Consider the following 21337-nt stretch of genomic DNA (forward strand, 5'->3'; position numbering starts at 1 on the left):
CACCAATAAAAAATATACCTGTGCGTTCGGCAAAGTCTTGGAATTCTCATGGTGTTTCTATTTCAGAGATAGGGCTTATTGTTTTCGTACAATTGCTAGTTGTTCGAGGGCTTCGCTGGAGTGTAGTGGTCCAGATTACACCTTTTTCAAGCGGGCCAGTAGACCCGCTCAGTATCCCATTCTCTCTCTCTCTTTAACCAGCCAGTCTGTCTCTCTCTCTTAGGAAAACTCTTCGGAAAACTTGTTACCTTCGCAGAATCTATCAGACCTACAGTTTTGGCTGGTCCCCACCCCTCCATTCGGTATAATGCTAATTTTAACGGGAAAATATTGAAAAATTGAATGGGAGTCAATGGGAGCCTTCATCAAAGGAACGAGTGACAGTGATCATATATCAAAGGAATCTTTGATGTCTGAGACAGTTGCAAAGATGAAAGATTTGACCTTTTTCAAGCGGGCCGGTGTATACTGAGACCCGCTCAGTATCTCATTCTCTCTCTCTCTCTCTCTCTCTTTCTCTTAAACCAGCTAGTCTGTGTCTCTCTCTCGCTCTCTCTCTCTCAAACTGAAACAGTCTGGACCTGGCAGGAAGCACGCTGCGCACATTCAACATTTCTAGGGAGGAATTTTCTAGATACTATTTTTGTTTATAATAGTAATAATAATAATACATCTAATTACATTTAGTTATTTTTAAAATGTGGTTTTAAAAATTAAATCCCCCGATTTCCGTTTCCGGTTACGCCCCTTTATTTTTGGATTTCCTGTAAACAAAGCGTCACCCTCGGTCTTCTCCAGCCGTCCTGTGTTTTCTCCGGGTTTCGCTCTCTTCCCGTGTTTTCTCCGGGTTTCGCTCTCGTCCCGTGTTTTCCCCGGTCCTCCTGGGTTCTCCCTCTTCCTTGTCACTACTGTCGGTACTGCTCGATGGCTCAGGCCGGGGTGGTGCTGGACCGGGACCAGTTTAACTGCTCCGTATGTCTGGACGTGCTGAAGGACCCGGTGACGATCCCCTGCGGACACAGCTACTGCTCCAGGTGCATCCGGGACTACTGGGACCAGGACGACTACCTGGGGGTCTTCATGTGTCCGCAGTGCCGACAGAACTTCAACCCGAGGCCGCCTCTGGCCCGGAACACGATGCTGGCCGACGTGGTGGAGAGGTTCCGGAAGACCGGACTCCAGGAGGCCGCGACGCCCGAGACCCAGAGCTTCGCGGAGGGCGACGACGTGGAGTGCGACGTGTGCACCGGGAGGAAGAACCGGGCTGTCCGGTCGTGTCTGGTGTGTTTGGCCTCCTACTGCGACGTCCACGTTCGGCCCCACTACGAGTCCGCCGCCTTCAAGAAGCACCGGCTGGTGTGGGCCTCCAGGAAGCTGCAGGAGACCATCTGTCCCCGGCACGACAAGCTGCTGGAGGTGTTCTGCCGCACCGACAAACAGTGCATCTGCTACCTGTGTCTGACGGACGAGCACAAGGGCCACGACACGGTGCTGGCTGAGGTGGAGGTCCAGGACCGACAGGTAACCAGTGATCGATTTAGAGCTGATCAGACACACCACTCACAGGCTGATCCGATCACGTGTTTACATTGATGCTCTGGGCTCTGATCGAACTTCTAATAGTTATACAAAACAGTAAAGATCCTTCACTTTTACTCTTCTTCACGAGCTTAAGGATACAAACTTATGGTGCCAGTTTCTTAAGAGTTTATAAACTGTTTTATTAACGGTGAATACATCATTTACTGGTTATTGATTGATTGTGGATCATCCTCCCCCAGCACTTATCTGGTCTTTTGATCAGTTCTTTGATTTATTTGGGAAATGTTTGACCACTCATCTGATAAAGTAAACAACTGCAGACTTGGACTTTAAAACCTGTTATCAGTGACTCATCAACAATGACTGGAACTAACTTTAAATTAAAGTCATACATAGAACAGTTGAATTGTTTACGGGCATTTTATTATTATTACAGAATAGAAACACAAAGCTGTGTTATCAAAGCATCTGATCCAAACAGGGCAAAAAGTACTTGGAAATACCTGAAACAAACGTCTGTCGCCAAACACAAAGAAAGCATGTTGTGGTGTATGTGTCAGTGCCTCTGGGCCACCACAGCACCCACAGCTTAAAGGTGTGATACCTCTCTCACAGGTTCCCCCTTGAACTCTGGCATCAAAAGCAAATGTCCGGCGCCGCACATTAATGAAGATGCTGTCACTTCTGTGAAGGTTACGTGACTTTAGATTCATGTTTTTTTTCCTCAGAAGCAGCTCGGCGACATGAAGCAGAGCTCACAGCTGCGAGTTCAGCTCAGAGAGAAGGAGGTTCAGGAGCTGAGACAGGCCATTTGCTCTGTTTCGGTAAGAGCTAAGTCCCAGTTCGGTCTGATATATAAATGCAGCAGATCGTTAAATAGATGATAAAATTACTCTATTCTTCTTTATTGCGTAAACACTTCATAATGTATTCATATATTTCTATTGTGAACCACCAGTCTTTTGTGGCAAGTAAATCACGTGAGAGTCTTTGCTTTCTGCGTCTCCCTCCAGCGCTCTGCTCGGGCCACAGCTGAAGAAAGCGACGCCCTCTTCACCGAGCTGATTCGGTCGATCGAGCTGAAGCGCTTTGAGGTGAGGGAGCTGATCATTGCCCAGGAGAAGACGGCCGTCAGTCAGGCTGAGCAGCTGCTGGACAAGATCCAGAAGGAGATCGTCGAGCTGAAGAAGAGCGAGGCTGAGCTGGACAAGCTTTCCCACGCCGACGACCACATCCACTTCCTCCAAGTAACTGCACTCAGATTTATTCTCTCCTTCAGGTCTTCAGGACAGAAACTCTGTGACTTAAGCACACACGTCAGACTTCATTTCCCTCCTGCTCTCTGTGTTTGTGATCGCAGAGCTGTCAGTCTCTTCACGCTCCACCTGCGCTGTCGGCTTTGCCTCCAGTCACCGCCGACCCCAACATCACCTTCGGCCCAGTGATGACGGCTGTGTCAGATTTTAAAGGACTGTTGCAGGAGGTCTGCCAGGGAGGATTTGTCAGCATCTATGAGAAAGGTAGATGCAAAATGGCTCGTGCCAGATCTGTGATTTTATCTGGAACAAATTGTTCCTGTTATCATCTCTGTTCATGTGATTTTGTGTTTCTGTGATTTGTAGTGAGAGAAGTGGTGATCGTAGGTTCTTCAAATCCTGCTGCACAGACAGACACCACAGAGTCTGATGATGCTGTGTTTAACGTACTAATGGAAGCAACAGCAGGTGAGTCGAAAAACCAGTTCAATGCTCATCTTCACAATACGTTGGACATGTCAATTAATAAAAGACTTGGCTGTCAGGAATGAATTCATCAACAAAACAACACTGTCAATGTAAAAGCATCTTTAAAGAACGTTTGTTTGATTTTTTTTTTATTGACACATATGTCATTCTTACTGTTTTAATGGTTTTTGGATGTCAGGTGTTTTATGTTACACACATTGTAAAACATTTTATGCAAATTTATGATTTTATCCTTCCACAAAGTTTGGTGGTAATCTGTTCTGTAGTTTTTGCATAATCCTGCTAAGTAACGGACAGAAAGACAAATACAGACAAACATTCCATCCTTTAGAGGTAATTATGGTTATAAAATGAATATAATGTAATATAAATGTCTATAAATTGATGGACTTGGTCAAATATGTACTCCTGTAGAAACCGTTTGCTTGTGTTTCCACCTCTAACCGCATTATCATGCTGTACAAAGACCTTATTCAGCTTGGTTGTTTATAGGGAATTTGCTGAATCTGCACTGGTAAAGGACGAGAGTCGTGTTCCTGCTGTAACCTGACACTTTGGACAGCTGAGACAACTGTCTTTGTTCTTTTTGTGTTTGCAGCGATCTGTCCGCCTGGGCTGGACCAAAGTCCTGTGAGTCCTCTCAACCCCTTCCTCACTCAGGGATCCGCTGTGCCCACGTTTGCCCTCTCACCATTTGGTAAATTGAGACATTATCAGAAGTAACGTGTTTCAGTGAAAAGTGCTAATTTAGTACATGATGCAAATGATGTCACAAATATCATTTTACTGACAGAAAGAGGGGGAACAAATTCTGTGTATCTAATGTTTCTTTTCTGTGGTTGTAGGAAAACTATTGAGATATTTTAGTTGTTAAATAATTGTACTAATACCACACTACTGTACAAAAACACAAATGTATATGTAGAAGTCCTGCATTCATTATTATTATGTATATATGTATTTCAAGTATCAAAAGTAAATAAACTCATGAGGCCACAGAAAGACCCCTAAAATTGTAAAGTACATATAGGAAAGAAGTTGTAGATTTACAACAATAAAGTTGTAAATTATAAAAAAATAAAGTTGTATTATTTCAAGAAAAAGCCATAACTTTGCACAAAAATCCTTCAATTTACAACTTTATTCTTGTAAATTTAAGGCTTAAGATGTAATATCACAAGAATAAAATCGTAAATGTAAAAGAATGAAGTTGTAACATGAGAAGAAATAATTACTAATGACTAATAATTACCCGTCTCTCTGCTCAGGCGCCAAAATGTCCACCGGATCCAGACCGAGGCACCTTCAGCGACGCGCTCACCCCAGGAGGAAATAGACTTCTATCAGCATTTCACGGACTGAACGCCACTGGACTTGACTGCCCTCCCCCCCTCTCCTCTCACAAACAGTTACCGCCATGTACGAATTGTAAAGCTGATTGTTTAGTTTTCACCAATCAGCTGTACTTGCATCTCGCAGTTAAGTGCAGGTGGGAAGGCGATGAGGAAGGAAGTGCTGCTGAAAACCACACAGACGATACATCTACCGTTTTAGTATTAAAGGTTCGGTGTGTGGAATTTAGTGACGCCTAGTGGTGAAGTTGGATGTTGCAGCTGAATACATTACATTACATTACATTTCATTTAGCTGACGCTTTTATCCAAAGCGACTTACAATAAGTGCAATCAACCCAGAACAACAAAAATCAAGTAATAGAGAAGAATACCCCTCACCTCACCCTCCTGATGTAAATATAAAGTATTTAAAATATAAAGGGCTCTTTCTCGGGGTAGAGAAAACAACAGTTCGTACATTTTAGATGATTATACACTTGTGAAAATATCACTAGGATTTTTTTATATTTAAAATTCTGCTAATAGATCCCTCACCTTAATCTTACACACTGGACCTTTTTAAGAAGCAGAACTGAATTCACTCTTATTTCAACATTTGCCTGGAAATTTAGTTCAGTTTTTATTCATTTCTGATTTTATAAACTTATTTTTCTTTTTTTTCTTTTTTAAAACTCTAACACTAAACATTCTGCTTTACAGAATCTACGTGTAATAATATATTGTGATGTATGATGTGCTGACATTAAAAAAACAAACACGTTTTATCAAGGTGGTGTTTATTTCCACATGGGCTGGTTTATATTTCCTTGTATTATCAGCATTCTTAGTATTGTGTGTGTTCATGAGGTGGAAGTGGAATAACAGGTTTTACTGCGCACACAAAAAACCTTGCAGCTCTTTAATGCAAAATGTTTTGTGTCCAATTTCATATGTCGATGCATCTTAAGTGAATTTACCTACGTATGTAAACCCGGTGGAGGCTGTTCAGCAGGTGGCTCTTTGCTCTGTTGGCTGGTTTCTGGGACGGGCCTGGTTCCTGGTGTGCAGGCTGTGATTGGAGGCGTCACGGTCTCAGCATGTGAAACCCGAGAGGCTGCCATCACCTCACCTGGAGACTACGCCCATCTTTGTCCCATTCCAGTTTCTGTGGGTGTGTGGAGGAAATGGCAGCGGCAACTATTTCTATAGAGCAGGACCAGTTTTGTTGTTCCGTGTGCCTGGAGGTTTTGAGAGACCCGGTGACGATCCCCTGTGGACACAGCTATTGTCTGGACTGTATCGAGGATTACTGGAGCAGGACCAAGCAGAAGGTCCAGTACAGCTGCCCTCAGTGCCGGCAGGTGTTTAATCCCAAACCTCTGCTCAGTAGAAACACGGTTCTCGGGGAAGTGGTGGAACAGTTTCTGCGAAGCGGATCTGAAGCTTCAGCCCAAACCTTGGCCAAACCGGATGAAGTGAAATGCAGCGTTTGCACGGGGAGAAAGAGCAAAGCTGTGAGATCCTGCCTGGTCTGCTCGCAGTCGTACTGTGCGCCTCACCTGAGAGTCCACGATGAACGCTTTCACGGAAAGGCTCACAAAGTGGTCCCGGCTTCAGACCAGCTGAGGGAGAAGCTGTGTCCGCTGCACGACAAACCACTGAGGCTGTTCTGTCGCACTGACCAACACGGTGTGTGCACTCAGTGCGTGAAGGAGAGACACAAGGGCCACGACACAGTCTCTGTGGCAGAGGAGAGATCCGCACAACAGGTGTGTTCCAACACTCAGGATGTAGAAATCTGTCAATTGTAAATTTACAAACATTCATTTACTGTTATACTACAACTGAGATTAGTATTAACTTTGTTCGAGCACTTTATTCACGTCATTCCTCTGATTTTTACAGTATATTAATCATTATTGGACTCGGACTCAGATGAACTGATTCGATGTTGGTGCCTGGAGGTTAAAGGTCAATGTGACAATTCATTTGGACTCATGAATGAACTGATTAGGATTTGGTGGTCAAAGGTCACGGTCGCCTCTGAAACACGTTTCGCTTTGTGAGTGTAACATCACCACAAGCAAACTTTCAAATCTGGCGCTAACATTCACTTGGATTCACAGATTAACATCAGTGACCTTATATGACTCTGGAAAAAAATGTATGTAGACAGAAACTGCAACCACACTTTAGGTTATTTTAATTTCAGTAATTTTTTTGCGGCACCTCCACCAATTATCTGACCTAACTTCGTTAAACTTAAAGACAATGGATGAACTGACTCAACAGACCTTTAAATAGTAAATCTAGAGTCTGAAATGAAGGGCATCCAAAGCTTCAGCGTTTCAAACATTGAACACAGGGAGAGTGAAATGTGCTCTGGTCCTGCGGCCACATGTTGTGAGTCCAAAGCTTTGATAGTAAAATCAAAACATCCATCTTGAAAGTCAAGCGTGGAAAGTACATTTGAGTGAGCAGCCTGAGGGGCGGCACTGTGTGATATTCATCCTTCTGCATTCTCCCAGAAAAAACTCCAAGAAACCGGTTTGAAGTCTGTGCAGAAATTGAAGGACACGGAGAAAGAACTTCGATATATAATCGGATACATTAAGGTGAGTGTGGAGATTTACCCATGTGGACAAACTGTAGACTTTAAAGAAAAGTTTGGTGTGTGTGACTCCTGAAGACCAGACAGATAAGGAAGAGTTGATCCTCTGCAGCACTCCACAGAGGCGGCGGTGGATGAGAGCGAGAGGATTTTCTCCAGGCTGATCCGCTCCATAGAGAAACAAGGCCTCGAGGTGAAGGAGCTGATCCGAGGCCAGGAGCGAGCGGCTGTCAGTCAGGCTGCGGAGCTGCTGGAGAAGTTGCAGAGGGAGATAGTCGAGCTGAGGAGGACTGACGCCGAGCTGGAGAAGCTCTGTCGCTCGGATGATCACGTCCACTTCCTGCAGGTAGGAAACTAAAGCAGAGGCTTGTCCAAGTGCTTTTATTTCCTGAAACCTTGACTATTGCAACAGCCTCATTACACCTGCTGTCAACCTCAGGAATTATTATCACCTCTGCCAAGATGTTTTCACTCTGTTGCTTTTTAAGCAGGATTATAGCAAAACTTGAAGGGATGCAGTGTTGGTGATGGAAGAACTGGTGCAGATACAAATCAGATCCAGGAATTGGTTTCATTTGGAGAAAAATTTTTCAACATTTTCAGTTTTCTCTGGGAATAACAAATATCAGGCACATGTAGGGGACGGATATCTGGGTGAAATTTGGTGCAGCTTGATGGACGTGAAGGAGACTGTCTGGCCTCGGCCTTCTCGTTATTTTTAATCATTCTGATGCAAGAGGGGCCAGAAAAAAGAAAAATATTTACTTTTACTTGCATATCAAGAATAAAGTCAATGTTGAAATTTGAAATTTTGAGAAGAAAATTTTACTAAATCAGAGAAATATTTTTGCTATTGTGGATCTTGATAATGCAGTGAAAATGTTGAATAAACTTGAAAAGCTCAAGATTTAAATTGAACCTTTCAAGAACACACCAAACTATTAAGGTTTAGCTTATATGACTGCCTCATGACTAGTGTATAGATGCAGTGGTGAAATAGACTTTTATGCAGGAACCTGATAAATGTTTGTAATGGATCTTTTCCTTGTGAAGCACTTTTTCTACTTGGAGTTTTCAAACTAATTATCCTTTGCCTTCCTCAAATTGGTTTGATGCATGACTGCAGAGGTCCAAGTCTTTTCACTTCCCTACCAAGACGGTGGAGATGCCCAGCACTGATGCACTTCAATATACAATGTACAAAACCACGAGAGGAGCCCTGGCTGATCTGAAGGAAAGTCTGGATGAAACATTTGAAAAAGAATTAAGCAGAATCTCTGAGAAAGGTACGTCTTTGTTTCAACAAACATCAAATAAAAGAGAATTGTTTTGGCAAATTCTGAAGCACATTTTCTCAAGTCTTTTTTCTCTGCATTTAGTGATTTCACTGAAGGAAACCAGCAATAAAATCACCTCCGAGAAAACTAAAGGTACAAGCTTTTTTCTTTTTATGGTGAAATTAAGTTATTCAATAATTCCATGTTTAACTCTGATCTTCCAACAGCAAAAAGTGCAGACGTATCGTTCAACTCCGAACCGAAGACGAGGGCTGATTTCCTACATTGTCAGTACAATTATTTATTTTTTGCTTCTGAAATTAAAAGTCATTGTGGACACAAATTGACCCAAATATAATCAATATTGGTTAGAATATCATAAGATGGTCTATTAAATATGCATTTTAAATTTACCCAGGAATTCTGTATCATAACTACATTTATTATTTTTTCTTTCCTCCTCTGTCCAGATTACAATGATTTAATCCTGGATCCAAACACAGCCAATCCTTATTTATGCTTCTCTGATGGTCGGAGAGTGTTGACCACGCGCTTGGAGCCGCAGCCTTACCCCGACCACCCGGACCGCTTCACCAACTGGGCCCAGGTGCTGTGCAGAGCCGGTATGGCCGGACGCTGCTACTGGGAGGTGGAGTGGTCTGGGAAGGGAGGGGTTTCCGTCGGCGTCTGCTACAAGAACATGAGTAGAGGTGGAGGAGGGAGTGACAGCAAGCTCGGGCACAACTCCAAATCCTGGAGCCTGGACTGCTCCAGCTCCCTCTGTTCATTTCAGCACAACAAGGAGAGCGTGACCATCTCGGCTCTCGGCTGCAGCAGGATCGGAGTGTATCTGGACCTCAGAGCTGGGACTTTGTGTTTCTACAATGTTTCTGAAACAATGGGGTTACTTCATAAAGTGAAGACTGCATTCACTCAGCCTGTGTACCCAGGATTCTGGGTGGGATTAGGGTCAACTTTGAAGCTGTGTTCTCCTTAAAACTTGAACAGATGAAATGACCTTAACATTTCACAGAGAATAAAAACCAAACAGAGAGAGAGGTTTGTGCTCAAAGCTTTAATAACCGTGTCAGCGAGGAGCAGCAGCAGCAACACTTTGGTGGAGCAAATGAAGAGCAGGTGGAGCTTAGATCTTATTGAAGGCAGCTACATCTACACTCTGGACCTGCAGAAGAAGAAAAAACAAGAAAAACAGGTCAAGGTGTGTGTTTGAAAGTATTTATGTTGTATAGGGATCTGTTGTAAATTGAAGTTGTTTAATTTAAAATTAAATAAAGCATCAAGTGTGATATACACAAAGATTTTTTGGGGTGTATTTTTTACCCTCAACGTTTAAGACAAATGAAAGATTTTTGGAAATAGTATTCCTTCTTTTCTAGTAGATTAGAGGATATAGAGGACCAACAAAGTCTCAATAATTATTGGGAAACACGTCTGTACCACTGTCCATTTTATCGACTGATGCTTTAGTAGCCTACACGTTAGACATCAGGTGGATTAAACCCTTCAACATCTGAGTTTCTTTAAGGGAGACACACAAATGAAAGTTGACCGTTACTTACAAAGTCCTCAAACTTGGTGATCTCCTCCTCGAGGATGTCGGTTCCAACCTTGTCGTCCTCGACCACACAGCCGATCTGCAGCTTCTTGATGCCGTAGCCCACCGGCACCAGTTTGGATGCTCCCCACAGGAGCCCGTCTATCTGCACCGTGCGCACACACTCCTCCAGCTTCGCCATGTCTGTCTCATCGTCCCACTGAGGGGAAATGGAGGAGGAAAGACATCAACGTTAAATTTGATTTGAAGTTGTAAAGACAATTCAGTGCAAGGTCCATGAGTTAAAGCAAAAAACGTAGTGAGCTACAGTTTTTGCAATCAGAATGAGAATACATTTACCTGACTCCCACCACATGCCGTTCAAGTTTTATTACACTGGGTGTGGCGCGGTGTCTTGCTCTCCCCACATGAATACTTAACATTCAGCGTAGAAGAAATCAACGCCCATCGGTGTTTTGTGATTAGAAACATGAAACACGTAATGTCCCTACTAAAATTTTAAAGACGTTTCTATGGCAGGACTCTGTGCTTGACAATTTCCCCATCAGCCTTAAATGTACCGCCTGCAGAAGTAATACTTTGCAGCCAATTTAAGACCTTAATTTCCTTTATCTTAATTAAACCCTGTGATACTCACAGGTTTGACGTCCAACAGGATCGATGACTTGGCAATGAGGGTGGGTTTCTTGGCCTTCTTGGCTGCATAGGCATCCAGGCGCTCCTGCTTGACGCGTTCTGCCTCCTCATCATCCTCCTCATCACTGCCGAACAAGTCTATGTCATCATCTTCATCATCACTATTGTCCGCCTTGGCTGGAGCAGCCTGGACTGGAGCAGCCTGGGAAAATAAGAAACAGTTGTACATTTGAGCCGTTTAGAGGGCAGGTTTGTTTTTCCAACAAGGTTGTTAACTTTTTTTCTTTTCCAGCACCAAAACATTCTTAAGTTATTTACCTTAGCACATGGGACAGCTGCTGTTGCAGGGGTCTTTTCCAGCGAAGCTACTCTGGACTCTAACTTCAGCATGGTTGCTCTCATGTGCTCCACCACTGAAGAAGCAAAAACACAACAAACGTCAATTCTGTTAATACTATTAATACTGTGAAACCATAAGATGTGAGCAAAAGCAGTCAAACACACACACACACACCTTTGTGCAGGGTCTGGTTCTCCAGCTCCAGGCTCTTCATGCGTGAAACCAGCTCCTGGTCTGCTCCTGCATGTGAGGATGACTGTGGACAGATTAACACAGATCAATTATCCCGGTGTCATGTTGCAGATCAGGGTTGAAATTGAAACGCAGCAAAGCAGGTGCATTATCATCCAGGCTGAGATCCAATCCAAGCCTGATGTGAAGCAGCAAGCCACAAATCAATTATGATGTTTAAACGAAGCCGTGCAGGTTAAAATCAAACGTGAGCTGGTGGAAAAAAGAGCCTGGCTCCGACTAAAGGGTGTAAAACAACCAAAATATATTTTTTTAATGAAGTAAAATCAGCGTGATCTAACTTGTTAAGCAATGAGATCTTCACAGGCTTTAGTGGGTGGATGTTCTTTTTTCCAGTTACAGATTAGATGTTTCCAGTCTTTGTGCTGAGCTCAGCACGGAACGATATGACTGTTGTGTTGATCTTTTGGTGCAACTCTTGTCAGACTATAATTGTAAATTTTATTAATGAATAACCACCTCATTAAGAAGTTATAAGAAATGTCCTTTGTCAATAAAGATTAGTGTTACAAGCAGAATTAATTAGCATTTTAATTATATTTGATAATCACCACAATATCCTCCAAACTAAAAATGAAATTATGCAACATGAAACCAGTTAGTGTTTGTGCAGGATGTTTGGTGAGATGCTGATACAGGGTCAGACATCTTAGTGCTATGATAAAGACGCAGCCAACACACCCAGCGGTCCGTCTCAGGCTCGCAGCGTTCTCAGGTCTGAACACAGCAAAGCTCAACGTGCACCACTTACATTTCTGTGCTGCCGTTTCTGATGGCGCCCTTTGGCCGGCTGCGGGGCCGTTTTCACCTGCACCCGCTGACGTACAGCGTTAAGAGTAAGGGAGGAAACGCAGAAAAGACAAGAAGAAAAACAGGCGTTGGCTGAAGTAGAGAGTCGGCTGCTACACACGGATCATCAGAGCCATCAGTAGTCACATGATGTGAATGCTTTGAAACTTTTATTTCAAACTATATTTATGAACTTTATGAATAGACTTTAAAAAGATGTTTCCGAGGCATGTTTCTCTAAAAAATACAAAAAGAAACAGCACATCAACAAATCTATCTGAATTATTAGAAATCCCAGAGTACATGAGAAGATGTGCCCTTTTCTAATTATGTGAAATTACCCTTTAAGAACCAGAAGCGATCACACTATAATCTCCATTGTTACAGGGCCTGTGTAGTGAGAACACTTCAGAGCTGCAGCCCCAGGACAGCCCGACAGGCAGCGACAGCTGCCAAACCACCTGACCCTCCTCTGAAGGACGAGTCATTTCTAAATCGAGTGGCTTAACCCGCATGCACGCGGCTGCTCCGAGCTGCCGAGCGCCATGACGGACGATGATGCAACTAGCGCTTTAAACCGACAGACTGACAGAGAGCTGTGCAGGAGGAAGAGAGGAAGAGAGAAAGCGCCACAGGTGCAAGTTTGACAGTAAAAAGGTGTCTAAAAAAAGACGCGTATGTAGTACATACAGCCCTGATGATAAGGTCTTTGGGTCTGTGGCTGGAAATAAAGTGTGTGTGGTACCTGTTGCTGTGTGGAGGGCCCGTTGACTCCCTCGTAGAAGCGTGTCTCTGCCTCATCGTAGCGCTGTTTGTCGAACCAGATGTTCTCTGAGGCGAGGCACTGGAGTCCACTCATCTTGGTACTGAGGAGGTAAGGTGAGAAATTCAGGATAAATTCAGACAGTGTAAAAAAAAAAAAAAAAAAAAAAACTTCATTAGTACTTCGGACAGTTCATCTAGGAGTCGTGACCGGGTGTTAAAGCGTTGCAGTCGGCACAATCAGACACAGGGAAGGAGCAACAGAAAACAGATTAACAAGACGCTGGTTTCCATGTTACGACAACATGCAGAGTCACAGATGACACGAAGGTGGAACAGGGAGAGACAAATCAAACCATGAGACAGACATTTACTTTTAACACAACCAGCAAGCCGACATAAAAAAACGGTGGCATCACATTCTGTGAAATAACAGATATAAAATATAAAAATATAAAAGAACAAAAGGTTATAATAACTTGTGACATCTTTGTTTCACCTCCAGTTCTAATTGAACTGGTGGGTTTACAGCAGCAGACGGGCGTCTGCACATTCCTCAGCCAGTGACACAGAGTTGCCTGCTCTGCAGAGTCTGGATTATAGAACAAAACACTGCTCACCGCCAAATCAACAACCCCCCTTAGTGATAGCAGAAACCTACTTATCAACACAGAGCCAATTTACTACACATGACTGAATATCACTACAAGTTGTACATCGATTTACATGGTTAGTCTTTGTGGGCGTTTAAACCTCATGTATATTTTACTCAATCTGAGCTGGATCCGAATCCTGAAACACAAATTACTGATGCATTCCCCTGAGTTTCTTTAAAGGCTTATTATTAAATACCAAAAGACTGCACTGCTCAGGATTCAAAAACTGTGGAGAGGGTAAAGTTCCATCTCCCTTTGCAATGATTGTGCGATATACAGCAGAACTACAGAGAACACAGCAGCTGGAAGTTGAAATGCAGTGCAAGTGCGAGGTTCAACTTATTTGTTGAAACCCTGCTTTGTCAATGGATTGATCTCCTTTAAAAAGGGAAGGGTAAAGAATGAGAATGCTATATTTTTCGCCAAGTGAGGCAACTGTTAAGTCAGTCAAAATGTGTCTTAAACAAGAAACTAGTTTAAATAAATCTGCCTATCAAAAATATGACTAGGGCTTGAACGTGGGGGGGAAAAACCCATTCGAAATCAATATATAGTCTATAAGAGCATCAGACCGTCTGAAATAGTTTGTCTCCTGATATTTGAATACATCCGAACAAATTCTCTGTCACGTCAAATTTGTTCTAACTTGAATTTTGGAAAAACTGAAAACCCTTTAATACACAATACATAAGTTAGCATAACAAAAATGCAGACGGACAACAACTGAAAACCATCCTCAGTTAAAAAAAAAAAAACTGAAAACACACAGCAAGTCTCTCCCATTCCTTATGTGAGGAGTCATACTTGTCCCATTTGGGTCTGCTTTGCGTCTCAGAGTGGACCCTCTTCCTGTGGTAAGGCCCCCTGCTTCCTTTGCCGCCCTGCTCGTTCTCAGAGGACGTGCGGTTGCGGCCCCTACTGGACTGACGGTGAGGGGTACCAGAGGCCTTCACGATGGGGACAGGGTCCTGCTGCTTATTGCTGGTGTTTCTGGAGCGGAAGGTCAAGTGGCCTTTGGTGCTTGGGCTCCGTGGAGAGGACGCCAGCGGTCCGTTGTTATTGGAGGCCAGTCGGCGATAGGAGTTGCTCTCCGCCTGCTCATAGGCACTGCGGTTGTGCCAAATAGCTTCTGCCTGCCTGCACTGCTGACTGTTGGGCGAAGACTGATCCATTGCTCTATTAAAGGGTTATCTGATCTGAAAGGTTAGTTTTAATAGACAAGTTAATTGAGCAATTACTTTATTGATCGTCACTAGAAGATTTACATGAAACCATTTCGATGATCAATTGCGGTCCTGTTTTTCGTAGCAAAAATGCCAAACGTCTGTCCATTCCAAATGTGATTGAGTACTTTTTTTGTATATTGCAATATATGTAATTGTAACAGTGACGATCATTTTGTATTATTTTTAATAATTACTCCTTGATTAATTGATAACATAGGTTGATTAATCGAAAGCAGATTAATCAATGGAAAGACAAGCTTTCCTTTTGTATACAAGTTAGTATGATAGCCACATCCTAGCAATACCTTTCCATGCAATTAAAGGATTGCACAAACTGCCCCCTCGAAAACTCATCAACATCTGTCTGAAGAAGTGGAAAGACGAGAAAAACACCAGACATTTGTCTTTGTGGAGGACTAATTGCAGAGCTGTTGTGCTGGATGCACCTGGTGTAACAAGTCTCAACCAATCCACAACTGCAGTAATCCAGAGTATGTGGTGAGGAGCAGCCCCAACATTTAAAACGCACCTTTGGTTACTGGAATGAGAAGCTGATATGCAAACAGAGAGTAGATAGAAAATACGAAACTCAAACCCTTTATAGTCCGTTGGGGAAGCAACAAGTGCTGAAGATAAAATGAACGCAGTACAATTCATATGGGTTAGGGTTAGGGTCACTTCAAATGTTAGCTCTAAGAAGTTTGCATTTCATGTTTAATATCCGTCTTGTTGCTTCAAGTTACTTGGGTTGGCAAAAAAAACTCGGATACTAAAATAGATACTCATTTGCAGCAGTATCGATACCGACAGAGCTGCCTTCGCCTCCTCCAGTCGACACAAACCTTCACACAGCCCCTCCCCTCGCTCGCAGCTGAACACATGATCGCTAGTTAAAGGTTCAGTGTGTAGAATCTAGTGACATCTAGTGGTGAAGTTGCATGTTGCAGCTGAATACCCCTCACCCTCCACTTCCAAACATGAAAGAGAACCTGTCATAAAGGTGTTTAGTTTGTCCAGTCTGGGCTACTGTAAAAAAAAACATGGCAGCCTCCGTGGAGAGGACCCGCTCCCAATGTTAATATAAAGTATTTAAACATAAAGGGGCCATTCTAGAATAAAGGAAATAACAATTTGTACAATTTTAGATGAAACACTAGTGAAAACATCACTAGGGTTATTTTTTATTCAATTTCGGCCAATAAATCCCTTTCACCTAAATCTTACACACTGGACCTTTAACATTCACAACACTGAGCTTCTGCTGCTGAAGCGTGTTCGCGACCAGTTTTAGTCCAAGATGAAAAAAGCTGAAGTTTGGCAGCATGTTGCAGACGAGGCAAATAACCAGGGAACCACTGAGGATGATGATGAATAAACAATGTGACAAAGTTCGAGCAGCACAACTGACTTGGCGAAGCATCTTCTAGACAGACGCCCCGGGTCTTTGTGAGATCAGTACAGCTCCAGTTCAAAACAACATTGAAGTATTAAAACAGTTTTAAACAGCTTAGCCACATTAACAGTGTATTAAGTTATCATTGAGCTAGCGGATAACGGCTAGGGCTTATAATAAAGACGGTCCTGTCCGTCTGTAGCGGTAACGAGATAACATTGAACAAGATAACACACTTAGTGAGTTTCTCTCAAAGTCCCAGACTGAAGCTGAGAAAGCCAGCAACTGCACCTGAACAGTGGTGTTGGTGTTAATGTCCGTATTGTTCCAATCTGTATTAAAAACACGTTTTATGCCTCTTACTGTTTTTGTAATGGTCTCGAGTTTGATATTCTAGCGTCGTGACAATCCTACAAGTTACACGGCAACTTTTTTTTTTTTTTTTCTGACAGCACGCCTCCAGCTCGTAGTTCACTTGACCACGTGGCGCTGAAAAAGTCACATATGCACATCATGTCCTGCTCTTTACAAACAGCTGCAGCTCCAGTGACGTGCTGGTGGGAAACACAACCTCTCGGGACTTACTCTGGGTTTTATTCGGCGTTCGGCGGCTCGGTGTCGGTGCTGTCGCGTGCTGCCTCGCCTGTAATCCGACGGTAGAAGAGAACTCCCGGTGCCGGGACGCGCGTATTCAGCGGTGACGGCGGGGGGGGGGGCGGACTTGACTGTTCGACTACTTCAAGTATTTACACTTTAATTGAACCTCCTTTAAAAACTTAATGATATGAAACTGACTGAAACAAAGTAAGAGACTATACATTCTTAAAATAAAGTATTAATCCGCGTTGTCCCTGCTATTTAAGTTGGACTTTAAGATTGGTATGATCCACTTTACCAAAGACTACATTTCCCATAATCCTAGGGGCACGGCAGTTGACGGGCAGCTGTAAACAGGATTTACCCTGATGTAAAAAATATGATAAATTCCCTGTCCTGACAACTCCAGCTATTTTAATTTAATTTAATTTAATTTAATTTATTTTATTTTATTATGCAGTGTTGATTTTGTCTTTCTAATGAAATCACAACCGTCACTTCATCACATAAAACCTTGACAAAAGGTCGGTGCATGAAGTGTAATTCATCTGCAGTTGTTCTAATCGTATATTTAAAAAATGTAACTTGCAGGTATCTCTGACTTCAGAGCTGCAGGATTCAGACAACAACTGTTATTATTATTATCATTATTAGTATATAAACTGTTGCTGCTATCAATAATTACATATTTACATCCACAATTATCTAACTATAACTTTATGATAACTTTAAATCTCATTTTTCATTCTACAAGCAAAGTATTGTATTTCACTCACTGTTGAACTTCACACAAAAGCTGTGGTACAATAAACTTCACATATTTGACCAGAGACCTCAGTTTATTTTGGGACATTTAATAATTTTTGTGTCATATTGTGGGATTTTTAATGTTTGATTTTCAGTTTCCCAAATGAAAGCAAGTTTATATTTTTTTTTACGTAACTGCAAAGTTAGAACATTAATAAATTAATAAATCAAAGGTGTAGTGTTAGGGTATCGGTTTCCAATCACACTCTTATACTAACAACAATATAGCATGAAAAACTGCCGATGATGCACAGACCATAAATGTTTCTGATTAAACTTAAGTTTAGTTCAGGTTAAGTTTGCTGTGTAGCCAAATAAACATGGGCTACTTTTATTTCCCTTTTCCTGCAGAGGGCAGCATAGTCAATTTAAATAGAATATTAATCCTGTATATAAACTCCAGCCTTTAAGTCTCCTATGTATGAATCAATAATGTTTAGTATAGACAAGAGGACAGACTAGATTATTGATTTAGCTTTATATATATAAATTTTTTTTTACTTTTTACTATTTTTGAATAATACATTTTCATTATGTTAGACTGTCATAAAATTACTACAGCTAATTTCTCCAAAAGTCAGACGTCTAAAAGTTCATAAATAAATAATCTATTATAATCAAGTTTGTCCACGATTAGACCATAAGAGTTTAAATACAGAATCTAAACCATTCTGGTTGTGTGTATGTGTGTAATGCCTCAGGCATTTCAGTTCAATAAGAGCAGATATAGACTTTCATTTCTCAGTGACAGATGACACTGAGGAATCAAATGATTACAATATTTTACGTCAAAGGAAACATGATTTCAAATGAAGCAGCATGAGCGCTAACATCATTCTTATGAATCACAGATAAATGAGTTACTCAGAATCGTGAGAACTCTGACATATGCATGTAGGCTTTCAGACCTTAGACCTTCGCTAACCTGCGGTAACAAGAAGACATTTCATCATCTGTGAAGTGGAGACACTCGTGAAGCTTTTTGGCTCTAAAATGATCTGCTCCGCTGACGTAGGATGGAGCGCTCACGTTCTGGAGCCTCACATGTTAAGTTGAGTTGTCAAACCAAATAACGTTCACATTCTAGTGTCGCTAACAGGTTTGAACCAGGGTGTAAACATAATTTGGCCCCGAGAAATTAAACACAAGGCATTTTATGGGTCAGTAAAGTGAGCAGAGGCACATATAACACTACACTGACATGGAAAATTAATTGTTAACACTTGAGCCTTGAGTAGTGTCTCAGCATTAGTGATAATCCATGTGGATTTCAGACCTCCAGAGGCCTCAAATGTTTACTCCACATCATTTGGATCAACGTAATTTGATTAATCACATATGCGAACCACTTTATTTGAGTCCTACATCCTGTGGTCCTTTTAGAGGGACTCCAAATCGAGTTATAAGACCTAGACTGTTTACTCCATATTGAAGAAATTTGTTTTATCAAATTGCTTTAACATTTTCTGTCAAGTAATATTAACAGAGCAAAGCCTGGACAAGGTCGTATTTGTCTTTTCATAGAAATACTTTAAGGCTGCAACAAACAATTATTTTTTCTTTATCAGTATGTCTCACTGTTATTTTTTGTACAAATAGCTTAAATATTCAGGTTTCTTCTTTGTTTGGTTAAAAATGAAAAATGTTATGTTTGTGGAAAAACTGGCAAATGTTTTTTCATGAGAAATTAATGCTGGGGATATTCTGGTAAAAATTATTGCCAAAAAATTGCCTGCTGATCAATAAATCAACTAATTACCTCAGCTTTAAAGTGCTGGATGGTGTCGCTGTCTGGGGAATTATAAAATATTGCTGTGTTCTCTGAGGTCAGTAGAATCTTTTTTGCTCCAGGGCTGCTCAGGGGTTTGTCTGGTCATGCTGACAGCCCTCAGGATTTAAGGACCAATCACGAGTTGCAACATCCCAGGATTTTACCAGGCCAGGATTGTTGCATGTGGTCGCCTCTCTCTGTCGATCCTATAATTTTCTGTCATGTCCCTGCGTGTGATTTTTATCCATGAAGGCATTTAAATGGCCAGAAGTAAATACAGGAGTTGGCTTTCAGTTCTTTTCATTTCCTTTTTATCTAATTATGTTAATAGTTATCAGAGCACAGTGCTGCGGGTGTCAGGGCCATCGAGGTTTGTGTCAATCCTCAAATCTATGTGGGTGAAGTGTCTGAATGTGACGGCAGATACACAGCTTTTATTTCAAAAAAAGTTAACTGCAACATATGTAAAAACAATAACTACATTAAACTTGTTTGCAGTCGTAACTTAAATTTGTTCTTATTAAGAGGACATGTGTAAAAGGCCCTTGTATGTGCACTGGAGGCTTCAAATTTCCACGACACATAAAATAATGTTGATTTACCTTCAAGTAGTTGTTATGTTATAAAATCATGTTTATTTATCTGCTGAACTCACAGCGAAGCTCAAACATCCAAGTGAAGCAACAGAAGCAGAGGAGTTTATGAATCACCAAAAAACTATGGTGACGTTAAGATTTAAAAGCCATTTCACTTTTCATAAAGGGGAAATCATGAATGAAACTTATCAACAAACAGAACAAACTCAAACTCTTCAGCTTCGGATCTTTTTCACCCTCTCCCCTTCTGTTTGTCTTTCATCATTGAAAACAAACCAGTCATGGGAGCTGGTAAACATGAGCATCCTCATGCACTTTACAGCCATTAGACAGCTGCTTGTTGACATTCACATTGTTAAAAGTCATTTTGCCTCTGGTTGAAGCTCCCAAGGTGTCAAATTAATATTTACCGCAAGATTAAAGATCAAAATTTTGTCAATTACCCGATCAACTAATCTGTAATATTTTGATAGTAATCCATGATAACTTCAGTAATCTTTTAATAAAGTGAGTGCTTGATGCAGATTGACCGTTGAAGAATTTGACACGATGTTCATTTTACCCTATTTGCCTTTCATGAGGAAAAAGATCAAATGAAGTTGTAAATTGTTGTTCAACCAGACAAAACCGGAAATCTGAGGATGTCACTAACGGCCCAAGAAACTTGTGATGAACTTATGTTTAGCTATTTTCTGGTATTGTATTCACGAATAATCATGAAAAATGAAAATAACTTGTATTTGCAACCACTGGCTTCATCTGTTCCGTGTTCCTCCCAACTTCAGCTGTCATATTGACATTTTAAGCACATCTTATTCAAAAGATGCTCACATAGCTCTGGCTTGTGAAGATGTTTGAATTTGACACATTCTCTGCTGTGGGGATCAAACTCTGTCTTCAGCCTCCTTACAGCAGATACATGACCCAGACTGCTGCACAAAACTGAAACCAGTGTTTGAAAAATAGGACAATATAATATAATATAATATATGATAAAATGGGACAATATAATAATAATAATAATATAATAATAAAATAAAATAGGACCACAGCCAGCAGGCATTGTTCGTATCCTGCAGACATTTCGTTAACGGATGTTTGTAAAAGTGTAACAGTGTTTTATTATTAGGTTGATATGAACCAAATAAGGAAGTAATGACAGTAGGCTGATAACATGCCACCTGTTACCGTAAGGTTTGTTTTAATTATTTGAAGCCACAGGGACACAGATTCACGTCCCCGGGGAATGACCTTTTACTTAAGGTGCTGCTGTTTGCACCTTAAGTACAATGTTCCCGTAAATTAAAGAGTGGCTGAAGGTTGAATCCCATGTTCTTGTTCTTCTGGGAACTGCTTGTGTTTTCTGTTTGAAACTGCTCCATTCCACATTCACACATGGAAACAGTCTGATGTGACCACATTTTCCA

General features: G+C 41.6%; 3 protein-coding genes across 7 annotated transcripts; 2 read left to right on the top strand and 1 right to left on the bottom strand.

Annotated features, from left to right (window-relative positions):
- The first annotated feature begins 746 nt into the window (after nt 1-746).
- On the top strand, nt 747-4873 carry ftr67 (finTRIM family, member 67). Its single transcript, XM_034613959.1, has 7 exons — nt 747-1521; nt 2271-2366; nt 2556-2789; nt 2903-3062; nt 3165-3266; nt 3886-3984; nt 4556-4873. Exons 1-7 carry the CDS (start codon nt 925-927, stop codon nt 4621-4623), a joined length of 1356 nt encoding a protein of 451 aa, XP_034469850.1. The 5' UTR covers nt 747-924; the 3' UTR covers nt 4624-4873.
- Nucleotides 4874-5178: 305 nt separating this feature from the next.
- On the top strand, nt 5179-9783 carry LOC117778420 (E3 ubiquitin/ISG15 ligase TRIM25-like). Its single transcript, XM_034613953.1, has 7 exons — nt 5179-6390; nt 7150-7236; nt 7345-7578; nt 8359-8518; nt 8612-8662; nt 8737-8796; nt 8980-9783. Exons 1-7 carry the CDS (start codon nt 5806-5808, stop codon nt 9504-9506), a joined length of 1704 nt encoding a protein of 567 aa, XP_034469844.1. The 5' UTR covers nt 5179-5805; the 3' UTR covers nt 9507-9783.
- On the bottom strand, nt 9569-16884 carry eef1da (eukaryotic translation elongation factor 1 delta a (guanine nucleotide exchange protein)). Of its 5 annotated transcripts, none has more exons than XM_034613962.1 (9): nt 16725-16839; nt 14325-14716; nt 12866-12968; nt 12065-12133; nt 11236-11317; nt 11040-11134; nt 10723-10923; nt 10090-10284; nt 9569-9692 (listed from the first exon to the last, which is right to left on the bottom strand). In XM_034613962.1, the coding sequence occupies exons 2-9, from the start codon at nt 14690-14692 to the stop codon at nt 9654-9656; spliced, it is 1152 nt and encodes a 383-aa protein (XP_034469853.1). In that variant the 5' UTR covers nt 14693-14716; nt 16725-16839; the 3' UTR covers nt 9569-9653. The 5 variants fall into 5 exon arrangements, with proteins under 5 accessions (XP_034469853.1, XP_034469854.1, XP_034469856.1 ...); XM_034613963.1 differs by having other exon boundaries at nt 10723-10908; nt 16725-16838; XM_034613965.1 differs by lacking the exon at nt 12065-12133 and having other exon boundaries at nt 11236-11320.
- Between the last annotated feature and the right edge of the window lie 4453 nt (nt 16885-21337).

The sequence above is a fragment of the Hippoglossus hippoglossus genome, chromosome 17 (genome assembly GCF_009819705.1).
Source record: "Hippoglossus hippoglossus isolate fHipHip1 chromosome 17, fHipHip1.pri, whole genome shotgun sequence".
NCBI lineage: Eukaryota > Metazoa > Chordata > Actinopteri > Pleuronectiformes > Pleuronectidae > Hippoglossus > Hippoglossus hippoglossus.

Excerpts from the sequence above, each read along its gene's own strand:
- eef1da (XM_034613962.1), bottom strand. The coding sequence starts at position 14,692 with ATGGATCAGTCTTCGCCCAACAGTCAGCAGTGCAGGCAGGCAGAAGCT. Across the intron at positions 11,318-12,064 it reads AGAAACGGCAGCACAGAAAT|TCATCCTCACATGCAGGAGC; the intron begins GTAAGTGGTGCA and ends ATCTGTCCACAG. Across the intron at positions 10,924-11,039 it reads CAGCTGTCCCATGTGCTAAG|GCTGCTCCAGTCCAGGCTGC; the intron begins GTAAATAACTTA and ends TTATTTTCCCAG.
- ftr67 (XM_034613959.1), top strand. The coding sequence starts at position 925 with ATGGCTCAGGCCGGGGTGGTGCTGGACCGGGACCAGTTTAACTGCTCC. Across the intron at positions 3,267-3,885 it reads ACTAATGGAAGCAACAGCAG|CGATCTGTCCGCCTGGGCTG; the intron begins GTGAGTCGAAAA and ends TTGTGTTTGCAG. Across the intron at positions 3,985-4,555 it reads GTTTGCCCTCTCACCATTTG|GCGCCAAAATGTCCACCGGA; the intron begins GTAAATTGAGAC and ends CTCTCTGCTCAG.
- LOC117778420 (XM_034613953.1), top strand. The coding sequence starts at position 5,806 with ATGGCAGCGGCAACTATTTCTATAGAGCAGGACCAGTTTTGTTGTTCC. Across the intron at positions 7,579-8,358 it reads ATCACGTCCACTTCCTGCAG|AGGTCCAAGTCTTTTCACTT; the intron begins GTAGGAAACTAA and ends GCATGACTGCAG. Across the intron at positions 8,797-8,979 it reads GAGGGCTGATTTCCTACATT|ATTACAATGATTTAATCCTG; the intron begins GTCAGTACAATT and ends TCCTCTGTCCAG.